The sequence below is a fragment of the Eurytemora carolleeae genome, unplaced genomic scaffold, assembly GCF_000591075.1.
Source record: "Eurytemora carolleeae unplaced genomic scaffold, Eaff_2.0 scaffold1080, whole genome shotgun sequence".
Taxonomy (NCBI): domain Eukaryota; kingdom Metazoa; phylum Arthropoda; class Copepoda; order Calanoida; family Temoridae; genus Eurytemora; species Eurytemora carolleeae.
The window spans coordinates 44,183-54,944 of NW_019397152.1; the positions used below are offsets into that span (position 1 = coordinate 44,183).

A 10,762-nucleotide genomic window follows, 5' to 3' on the forward strand; every position below is an offset into this window, starting at 1 on the left:
TTTTGACGTTTATTGGATACAAACAGATAGACAGACAAACAAACAAACAAACAGACAGACAAGCCAAATTTATATATAGATAGATATAGATATAGCCCAACAAAAAGTAGTATATAGCAAACACGAAAAATCTGCATTTAATGAGTAAAATTGGGTTCTAACATTCACTAGACTTTAAACTAGGATCTCTTGTTTATTGTGGATTGTTCAGTTTCTATCTCCTCTATATATATTTCATATTATATCTACTCCAAGGTTTCCTGGACTGAACACCTGGTATTATATTCTGCACCAATTTTGGGATTAAGATACACGCGTTGTTTTTAATAAGTAGAAAGGGCCTGGTTAGAAAGTTAGGGATTTTTTCCCCTAACATTTATATTTTTTGCGTCTACTACTTAAACTTTTATACTTTTATATGTTTTAATATCAAGTTTTTACGCTTTTTTATAGATTTATAGAAATTAAATCATGAGTTTTTTCCCATTTTTTTTTTAGTTGATGAAGAATACTGTAAGAAATATATTGCAGTAAATGGGCAACCCCCATTCCCCCTCCTACCAGGTTTTAGTGCCCCCTAGCAGCCCAGAATGAATATAAAAAGTCTAGATTCCAGAAGGATTCGATGAATATAATTTATTTTTAAAGATAAAATCATGATGTCTCAATGGACACAGATCTGCACAAAAACCTCGTTTAACAATGTTTAATTGATATTTATAAATTACTTTAAACTCAAACCTTCACTTTAGTGACCATAATAATGGAGAATAGACGTTTGAGAACTTATTAAAAATGTTTACCTACACAGATCGGATTGAGGCTGGAGACTATGACGGAAAATTCATCTTAATCGGAACATTTGCAAACAAACATTTAGTATTATTTTGACGCCTGCACCCTGTAGATAATTCAAACTATAAATTCTGTTATTTCAGATATAACCTAAGTTTGATATTACTGTTTAGGAAAAATTTAAATATAAGGTTTCTTTTACTAAAAATTTAGGATAAAAGCTAAAATCATTCAAATAGATTATCAAGTACAATAGATGGCAACAGAGAAATGGACTAATAATACACGACGTCACAAGTGTCAAATATAACAGGGACAACGAATATTTCTCATATTAGTTCATAGTTGACATGTTTTCTAAGATTAAATAAAAAAGTTTAAAAACAGTAAATAAATAAGGAACACAAAATCTATTGTACTAGAATCTATTTGGATCTATTAATGTACTATTATAAATAAATATTAATGAGTATGTAAACAGTTTGCAATTTTACCGGAAACCTTCTGCATCAGCCGGACCATCGGCGCCGGAAATAGAATTGAAATAGGAAACAATTGACTGTAGACGCCATGTTCAGATTAGACGCCATCTTTAAATTAGGCGACGAACGTCTAATTAAATTGCCGGCTGCAGTAATCTCTTTATTTCGGAGAGGGCGCCACAAACTTGTCAATCTCCGAGCAATGATATTAAAGAATTGTTTCCATTGTTTAAAGGGAATTGTTCGGGAAAGATCAACACTCTTTTCACCTGGAGATAGATTTTGTAAAGAGAATTTTTATAAATATTTCTCTGCATTCCCCAAATTAAACTACGAAAACTGTTTTTTTTCTGGAATGGTACTGATAGATTTAACCCTATCACTGATGGGGGGGGGGGGTTCAACCCCCTGTGGATTTTTCTATATAACTTAAAAACGACTAACATAAGAACGCTTGAATTTTTTAAATTTTTAACATCATAGTTGTAAACAAATTTTTTTTGATGCATAGGGTAGGGTGGAGGATAGTCAAACGACGGTTTGGTGTTTCAAAAAAATCATAGTAACTTTTTCAATAATTAAGGTGCAGGGCTAGATTTTAAATATTTGAAAAGCCCTTGAAAAATAGACGTAACAACATTAAAATTTGTCAAAATTAAAAAAATATTTATTTTTGAACATTTTTCCAACATACTTTTAATGGGGTTTTATTTTTATTTCAATTAGCAGGTCTTAAAAAGTTTGACTAGGGGCACGAATCACACTCCCCTATCTCAACTCTAAGGGCAAAACCCTAGTAGGGGGGNACCAGCCTATATTAGACAAAAATAGCCCAGCTTGTGGTGTCACCCACTTTACAAAACATAGAAATACATTGGGACCCACGTACCATAAAACAGTAGAACAAGAATACGACTGTTAGACTCCAATTATAATTCTAAATGGTTAAAAAAACTTGAAACACAGGAAATGTTCAAAGTACACAGACCCATGTCATTTAATAGGTTAATTTCCCAGCTACTGGTATATCAATAGCAAATACACATAATGATTAACATCAGATTTAAATTGCAAACACTCCCTTTAAAGTTTAATTTGAAATTTGTCTTTTCAATAGTATTTTCTATTGTGAAAAGAATTTAAAAATACAACCATGTTTCTTCGAAATTGTAGTATTTGGTTCTACGATCATTAAACCTAGTATTCCAGTGGTCTTGTGCTTTAAACGTGTATTTAAATACCTATTTAACATTCCAGTATTACTCTGTTTCTTAATTTACCTCAGTGAAGGGTTAAATCCACGAATTGTTTATTTTTGGCTTTACGTATTTTAACATTAAAGGGATCGTATTTAGACAATTTCTTTGACTCATTAAGGAATTTTTATTATTTATCTCTGCTGTAGAAATTCGTTTAGGACACTTTTTTAATCCCCCCCCCCCCCCAATTTTCTTTTAGAGACAGAAATTGTTTTTTTTTCTCCTTAAAATATGTGTTTCTCAAACTCACTGTAAAACTGCTCATTAAAATTGGAAGTAATACTGAAGCAAGTTTGTTGTATTTATATGAAAAAACCAATATAAACATACAAAAATATGTTCTTTTACCTTTTTTATCAAATGTAACCTTTGAAACTGAATCTGAGCAGCGGTTGAGTATCATTGTGTTTCTATGATAGAACGTGTGGAAATTAATGAGTTATATTCACAAAAATTGTAGTTAAAATGTTTTGAATTAATTTATAAATGTAGAAAACGCCATAATAAATGTAGCTCTAAGTCTCTAAAGAAAACGTCTGTCCAACTAAATTCATGCTACAATGAAAAAATTTAAAATATAAAAAAATTGTTGCGACAAATAGACTTATTAAATGTGCCAAAAAATCTTTAAACATCTAGTTTTTAATATTTTTCCCTATAAATCAGAGAAAAATGTTACATTATGATGCCCCAAATATAGGTTCTTTGGTAATTTCAATATGTGTATCCAGGTTTGGAAAAGAAATTTTAAAAAAAATAATCCGTCTTGTATTTTTTCTACATTGTTTGATTTGAACGCGCGGTGCAGTGTGGGACTCGTCAATTATCAAAAATAAGGATATCTTTTTCAATCTTGATCAGACTAAAGTTTAAAGGGGTTCGTTGTAAATTGTAAATGTCACACATTTGAGCTATACAGTCTCTTTACAGTCTCTTTACAGTCTCTTTACAGTCTCTTTACAGTCTCTTTACAGTCTTTTTAGATGCAGGTTAGTTTGAAGAAATCTGGTTCCCTCTGTCTAGCCCCTACTTGTTGAAGAAATAACATGTGATTAAGATCTCAATCAAGAGAATTCCAACAAGACTGAAATTACTGTTAAAATGAATGATAAATGAAAACAATAATTAACATGTTCCTCAGCTGAGGCTCAGCTGAGGAACACCAAGAGATTAATGTCTTCTGCCAGATTTTCATATCTTTACTTTAACCCATCCTTTAACTTCATAATAGAGCTGATCAGTCTTTTTCACAAGAGCAACATCAAAAGCTTTGTCTCATCAAGAAAGAATAAGATTTCTATATTTAAAGATCTANACCACCTATTATTGAATTCCAGTGGTAGGTACTGCATCTAATAGCTGTGTTAATGGTTAGCGATGAATATATCAATCTTGATCATCTCAGCTAGACCATCCTTAGGCTTGCACTTGCAGCGTGCCCAAATAATCATTGGAATAAAATTGGAATTTAAGTGCGGCAGAAACTCGAGATTGCACTAATCCTGGGATTTCCAAAGTGTGGTCTTTATAGGCAATGACTTATTCAAAACAAATAACAATATAAATTAACAATTCCCAAAAAGGATAAGCCTTGTGAGACGTAAAGGAATGGGCATTATTTTGAGGTTCGTTTTTTTGCTTTGAAGAAGAGATGTTAGACAAATAGAGCAATCCAGCTTTTTAAATTTTTCCTTTTTTACATTTTTTACATTATTTCAGCCATCGTACAGCTGTATTTCAGATTCAACATGTACTCTCGTAATGCAGAGATGGGGCATTTTTGTACACACTGTATAAGTACAATGCATGTATGATGTACACGGAGAAATTTATTGATTGAATCATTACAAATTTTCCAGCAATTTGAGAGAAAGAAAATTACAGTTATTTTCCACGGAACCGAGCAGACCTAGTTGATCTTTCAACCCCCACACACGGACTTATGAGCCCTGGAACAACCCTCAAGTTCGGAACTCTTCAGACCCTAGACCCTATATAACCTTTTTTATTAATTTTATCCTTTAATCGCTTGACACATTTAGATCATAGTTTCAAGAATCAAACTTAACACTTGACACATTTAGATCATAGTTTCAAGAATCAAACTTAACACTTGACATATTATGATCATAGTTTCAAGAATCAAACTTAACACTTGACATATTATGGTTTCAAGAATCAAACTTAACACTTGACACATTTAGATCATAGTTTCAAGAATCAAACTTAACACTTGACATATTTTGATCATAGTTTCAAGAATTGAACTTGACCCTTTTTTGTCAGACGTAGACCTAAAATCTCTTGGGCTTGATATTTGCATATATAGTGATGGCCAAAAAACATTGGTTTTACTTCCGTCTGTTTTTTTAATTAAATTTGAATTTTATAATAAAATTTTTACTGATTTATTTATAAAAATGTGCACTAAGCATTTCCAAAAACATAATTATAATTTCTACAAGATAAAGAATCTTTTTGCACAAATTATCTGCTTTTTGAGTGAAAGAAATTGAGCCGCGGCTCAAACTTGGTTCGTTCCACTGAAAATTTTATTCAGTGTTTCGAGATCAAAATGGAATCGGTTTTTGACGGTTCAGCGACGCGGTTTGAATTCATTAAATTCGGCCTCTGCCTTCTTTGGAATATTGGGCATTCTGATCTATAGATTTTGATCTATAATTTCAAGAACCAAACTCGTCAGATTTCTTTTTAGATACTTTAAACCTTTTTTGTAGAAGACTTTTTATGCAGAGGTACCCATAAAATAGTGGATTCACTTTCATCTACTTTTCATTCAAGTTTAAAGGGTTTAAAGTGTTTTGGTTATCACTGTATGAGACCTATGAATATATTGATAAACATATTCAAGTGTTTAAAACTAGATAATTTTTTTACAACAAACTTCGTTGTATATAATACATTGCAAAAATGGGACTGTACTTACTGAAGACGACTTTGAATGGTAAAAGATAAGCCTCTAAGTATTAGCATGATACTAACAAACAACCAATAGAACAAGTGTCAGACAGCAAATTCGTAAAATGTGTCAACATGTGAAAGGATTACATTTATTGCTAAGGCATATACAGTGTTACCCATAAAAAGGATGAAACTTGATGACGACCTGACACTTGTAAAATGCGCTGATTTGACGGTTAACTTCAATATACTTTTTTAAGTAACGTTAATGATTTAAATGTGAAAGAAACAAGTTTACAGCAGCCGGGAACCATAAATATAAAAAATAACTCTTCACATTTCTGAAGTCTCATTCTTTGGTGAAAATTACCAAGTTTTCTTTACCGACAACATGCCGACAACTAAGTTTCTTGTTCTTTTTTTTACCGACAACTAAGTTTCTTGTTCTTTTTTTTTAAGGATAAGTATTAAGTATGAACGTTATCGGTAAGTATTACTTAGTAATATCCATGCTCGGATAAATCCATGGGATTTTTATAAAACTAAAAGTTATTCCAGGGTCCATTAATGTGCATAAGTGGGAGATTTCAATGCTTCGGCCTGAAAATGTTTCTAGGCAAGATTGAGCGCGGCGCCTGAGATTGCGCGCTTTGAGAGTTGGACCCCCCGCACATTCCATGATTCGGCCAAGCACATAATTTTTCCAGCTTAACTCTTATATCAATATAGGAGATTTCAATCTTCAACCTCAACATGCATTCAACTCAACAGGAGTTAAATTAAAGGTTATTTCTTGATTAGCATAGTATACAATACTAGGCGTCCGGGGCGCTTCGCGTCCATCTTTGATTTTAACTTTTAATTGTATATTAGGAATAGCCATCTTTACATGGAGGGTTACCTAAAAGTGCACTTACAGTCCCTTTAAAGTCACACAATCTTCATGTGAATTACGCTTTTAGTCAGATAGGTATCAGGGATAAATGTATATCTTCTGTTATGCTTATTGGGTCCCCTTGTATTTCCCTTTTAACTAATAATCAGCCTTTTCTATCGTTAGTTCTCTCTCCTGTCCTAACCCATCAATTTCATAGTTTACCTAATTACCCGTGGAGTTGAATAATGCACACGGAAGGAGAATATATAGATTATTTACAAGATAAATGAATCCTAGAGATAAGACAGAAGTTTGAGGGACAACCCTTCCGTTATAGATTCATATAGATAATGCAGNATCCGCCCATGGATCAGCTCCATATCAACCCAACCAACTACATTTGATAATTAACAACAATGGTGTCCTCGCAATAATATTTCCAAAATTAAAGGGTGGTCAAGTAAAAAAAAATAAAACAATTGGCAAAGGCACATATTTAATCTATTTAATGGTGATCATATTAAGTGCATCTGATGTTAGGTTGTTAAAAAACAAATAGTTTTACCAGTCGCTAGTGGTAGAGTACTTGAACGTGATTTACAGGATGAAAGAGGGTGGTTACAGGAGCAAAGGTGATTTACAGGATGAAAGAGGATGGTTACTGGAGCAAGAATGAAGCTCTAGCTCATATATCAACCAAACCTAACAAAGTTAGGATGTAAAATCTCCAGATTGCCATCTCCCAGCCACCTAGGTTCATTCGATAATTATATAAACATTCTCAAACCAGTTTCCTAATCAAGTGCCTTAAACACGAGAAGTCTTTCCATTTTTTCTAATTTTAGACGAGAAGTCTTTTTCAATCTTAGATGAGAAATCTTATATTTAAAAAGTCTTTGTCAGATATAAACGATTCTATGGCCAAATCAAGATCTCAGAATTGTTGAAAAATGTTACTAATCCAAATTTACGCTGAAAGAGAGAGTAGAATGCAAGAAGCATTTTGTAAATATTTGTATATGTTATCACTCATATATCCATATATTTGATATTTTTCTGTTTAATAGAAGTTTGAAAAAAAAGAAAATCAATTTATTAAGTGAATACGTTTATCAATATCTATATGGAAGATCTTTCCCGGAAGACTCTTTGGGGGAGGTTTGGAAGCCCTATGGGGACGCCCAATGCCGCAAAAAAGCTGTGCTGGGGATGTTGCCTGCCCTCCCTCCTAGTGCACTATGCATAATCACTGTACACTGTACAGCAGCGCTATGATTGCTGTATATGTATTTATTGAACTATTTTCACTATTCCTTAAGATCTAAGGTTCTTCTTTTCCATATCATAAAAAGCTTTGCTTTAGTTAGACCAAAATCTGTATCCAATCCGAAAACACAGGACCCTCTAAACTTATCTGATCAGTAATGTGGAAGATATTGTCGATTTTACAGGTTTAGAATTGTTTACATAGTTCTAATAATTCCTCCAAGTTTTATTGCAGTAAATCGCTTTTGTATGGAGAAACCACAATTGAAAATAATCAGTTCTCAATGGTTTAAACATTGATATCTCTATTTCATGTCGGAGGGTCACTTGAAATTACGTTTACAATAAAGAAATTTATAAATTATAGAGCATGTTTTAAATCTTTCAAGCTGTATTACAATACCAAATTACAATCATTAATGGAAAGATATTTTGTGTTGTTGATCCCCACATTCAAAAGTTCCCACAATGGATATCGAAATCGAGCACTGCAGATACGCACTATTTCACCTCAGGTCTCGCAGGAAACAGAAGACATTTTATTTAGATAAATTGACAAACATTACATTTATTTATTTTACTTTCAAAGGGACAACTCCCCAAAAGAGATTGAGAAAAAGCAATAGACATAAATATTTTATCGCCATGTTGTATATTTAAGCCGATGATTAAACTCTGATTGTCTTCCTGCCGACACCCAGTGATTTTCTTCTATTGAACAGGAAAGTTGTTAAGGGTAGGAAATGGTCCTAAATTAAAAAGATTTTTTAACCTTAAAGAGACTGTAAGCTTAATTTTGAAGAACTCTCTTGCCCATATTGAAATGACCGTTTTAGAATCCCCTTAAAAGCTTTGTCTGATAAAGAACGAATATTGTATCAATATTGGTAGTTTTGAAAAATGATATTTTTAATCGTGGTTGATCTAGTGACTTGCGCACTTTTATTACAAAAAAAGGAATCAGAATAAAGTATTTTTAAACCTGGGGAAATGACGATATTTCTAACAAGAGTGCTCTGATAAAGATTTTTATGTTACCGTTGTGAATCGGGCATTACCATCTTAGCAAGGAGGATCACTTGAAATAACGCTTACATCCCCTTTAAACAATTCACGGCGTCCAAAATGAAACATAGAAACACGGAAATTTGAAATTTTAAGATACTTTAAATTAATCTGCAGCCAAGGACTCCTTGGATTTATAAATATCCGCCATATTTGGAAAAAACTGATCTCACTGTTGAACATTCGAGTTTTTACCTCAAATATTTCTCTCTTATTCCGGCTCCGGCACAGCTTATCAGACTATAAAAAGTTATTTTTTATAATCCATAGCATAGTTTATATAATAACATTACATATAGAACACTAGATGTCGTCTTTTCAATATTGAGGATTTTTCGTTAACAATATCCCTGAGACAGAAGACCAAATAAGTTACCCGCATGCCGCGTTGAATTACTTGACATAGAAATAGCATGCGTACAATTCCTTTGGGCCTCTGCCTTAGGGTTATTGAATGAAAAACCGCTAAATCTTCTGTAAATCATTAAACTATGATCCATATATTAACATGGTTATAGTTACTACAATTTAAATGCTATTTCTTAATATGTCTTTCAACAATTAATGGGAAAATTATAGTTAGATATTTTGCACACCCCGTGCGGTAAAATGATATCCTCCTCCTTTTAAATACATGTTTGCGATATATCAACAGTAGCTATATTTAATATTATTATCTCACAGAGTGAAATATATCATAATTTTAATCAGCGGCAAACAATAAAAACAAAGAAATTAAGTCTAAATCTATATTTTACATAAAAAGTTTTAATAAATATTCATCCCATGACAAAATCAAGTAGATGTTGATGCATAGGTCCAAACGGAAACTTTGCGAGTTTGTCAATCATGAGGGTGATGGCATAGTTGCGGAGCTCGACAAGCTTCCTCATCTTGTACTCCACCTAGAGTAGGATACACGTGAGAAGGGGGTTAACCCAGTCCCCAGACTAACTTACTTTATAACAGTGGAGAGACGGTAGGTATCCTAGTAGCCAGTTATCTAAAGAAAAAATGCCAATATTATTAATTCACACAAATTGCAAGTCAAAGTAACAGTGACAGTCAATTGTACTTAATAAACATTTAATTTGCGAAAATGATTACAGAAAAAAGTCTCACAGCCAAGTTTGATTAAAAAGGCCTCACTATGAAAGTATAAAATATAGATTTAGACTCAAACTGAAAGATTCTTACCGCTCTTCTGCGTCGAGAAATGATAGTAGAGATCAGATCTTGCTCCGACTGAGCTGCTTGTTTAGCCTTCAGATCCATCTCAGCCTTCTTTCTGGAGAGGAGATCACCTACAGGTGTAACAGCAGCAGTGGTTGCTGGAGTATATCTGGGAGCTTGAGGAGTAGAGACAGGAGAGTCGGGGACAAAGCTTCCAATCTTGATATCAACAATATCCTCAGGGGACTGAAATAACGAGAAATCAGAACATAAGGCACTGGTATATTTCATGAACAGGAAACATTTCAACTTTTACCCGTTGTCTTTTTAATTATTTTTCCCAATTAAAAGAAAAAAAAACAAATTAAAATCTGAGAAATGGTTTCCAATAAATGCCAAACTACAACCCAAGTCAAACCCACAAGACCGAACTTGCGAATATTTTTTTTACTAACCACATTTGTTTGCATTTTAGTTGTTTCCATTCTAACACAAAATCAACCAAGGAACAAAAACAGAAACAGTATTACCAAGTCAATGTTTTAAGCGTTCGCAAGCTAGCCTAGTGACTGACCTCAAGAACGCTGTGTAGAGCAATAAATCCAAGAGGTCCAAGTTTGTTAGGAAGACCAAGAAGATACATCTTTACATTATCCTCAAGGGTGAATCCATCCTCGTCAGCGTTCAGCTTCACAGCCAAACCAGGAACACGGGCCAACTGAAAAACCATAATTTAAATTAATTTGAATCATGCAAATAACAATAGGGGTGTACATTTTCATGTTCATGAACTAATGAAGTTATATTCCCGGAATTGGAAGAGATTTTCACACAAAAATATTTCCCCCCTGAGGCTTCTGAAAAGCACACCCCTGACGCAAATAGTAAAAAGAGTTTGAGAAGAATCAACCCCCCCCCCCCCC

At 33.2% G+C, this 10,762-nt stretch overlaps 1 protein-coding gene and 1 long non-coding RNA gene across 2 annotated transcripts; both read right to left on the bottom strand.

Annotated features, from left to right (window-relative positions):
* Positions 1 to 8,126: 8,126 nt before the first annotated feature.
* On the bottom strand, positions 8,127 to 8,951 carry LOC111712367 (uncharacterized). Its single transcript, XR_002767432.1, has 2 exons — positions 8,862 to 8,951; positions 8,127 to 8,350 (listed from the first exon to the last, which is right to left on the bottom strand). It is a non-coding gene; the product is annotated as an uncharacterized LOC111712367 (long non-coding RNA).
* A 450-nt stretch (positions 8,952 to 9,401) lies between these two features.
* On the bottom strand, positions 9,402 to 10,557 carry LOC111712368 (uncharacterized; the record flags this gene model as incomplete). Its single annotated transcript, XM_023486952.1, is given in 4 exon segments — positions 9,402 to 9,571; positions 9,626 to 9,669; positions 9,864 to 10,085; positions 10,414 to 10,557. Coding segments are annotated over 3 exon segments (381 nt in total), but the record flags the coding sequence as incomplete, so codon positions are not given.
* Between the last annotated feature and the right edge of the window lie 205 nt (positions 10,558 to 10,762).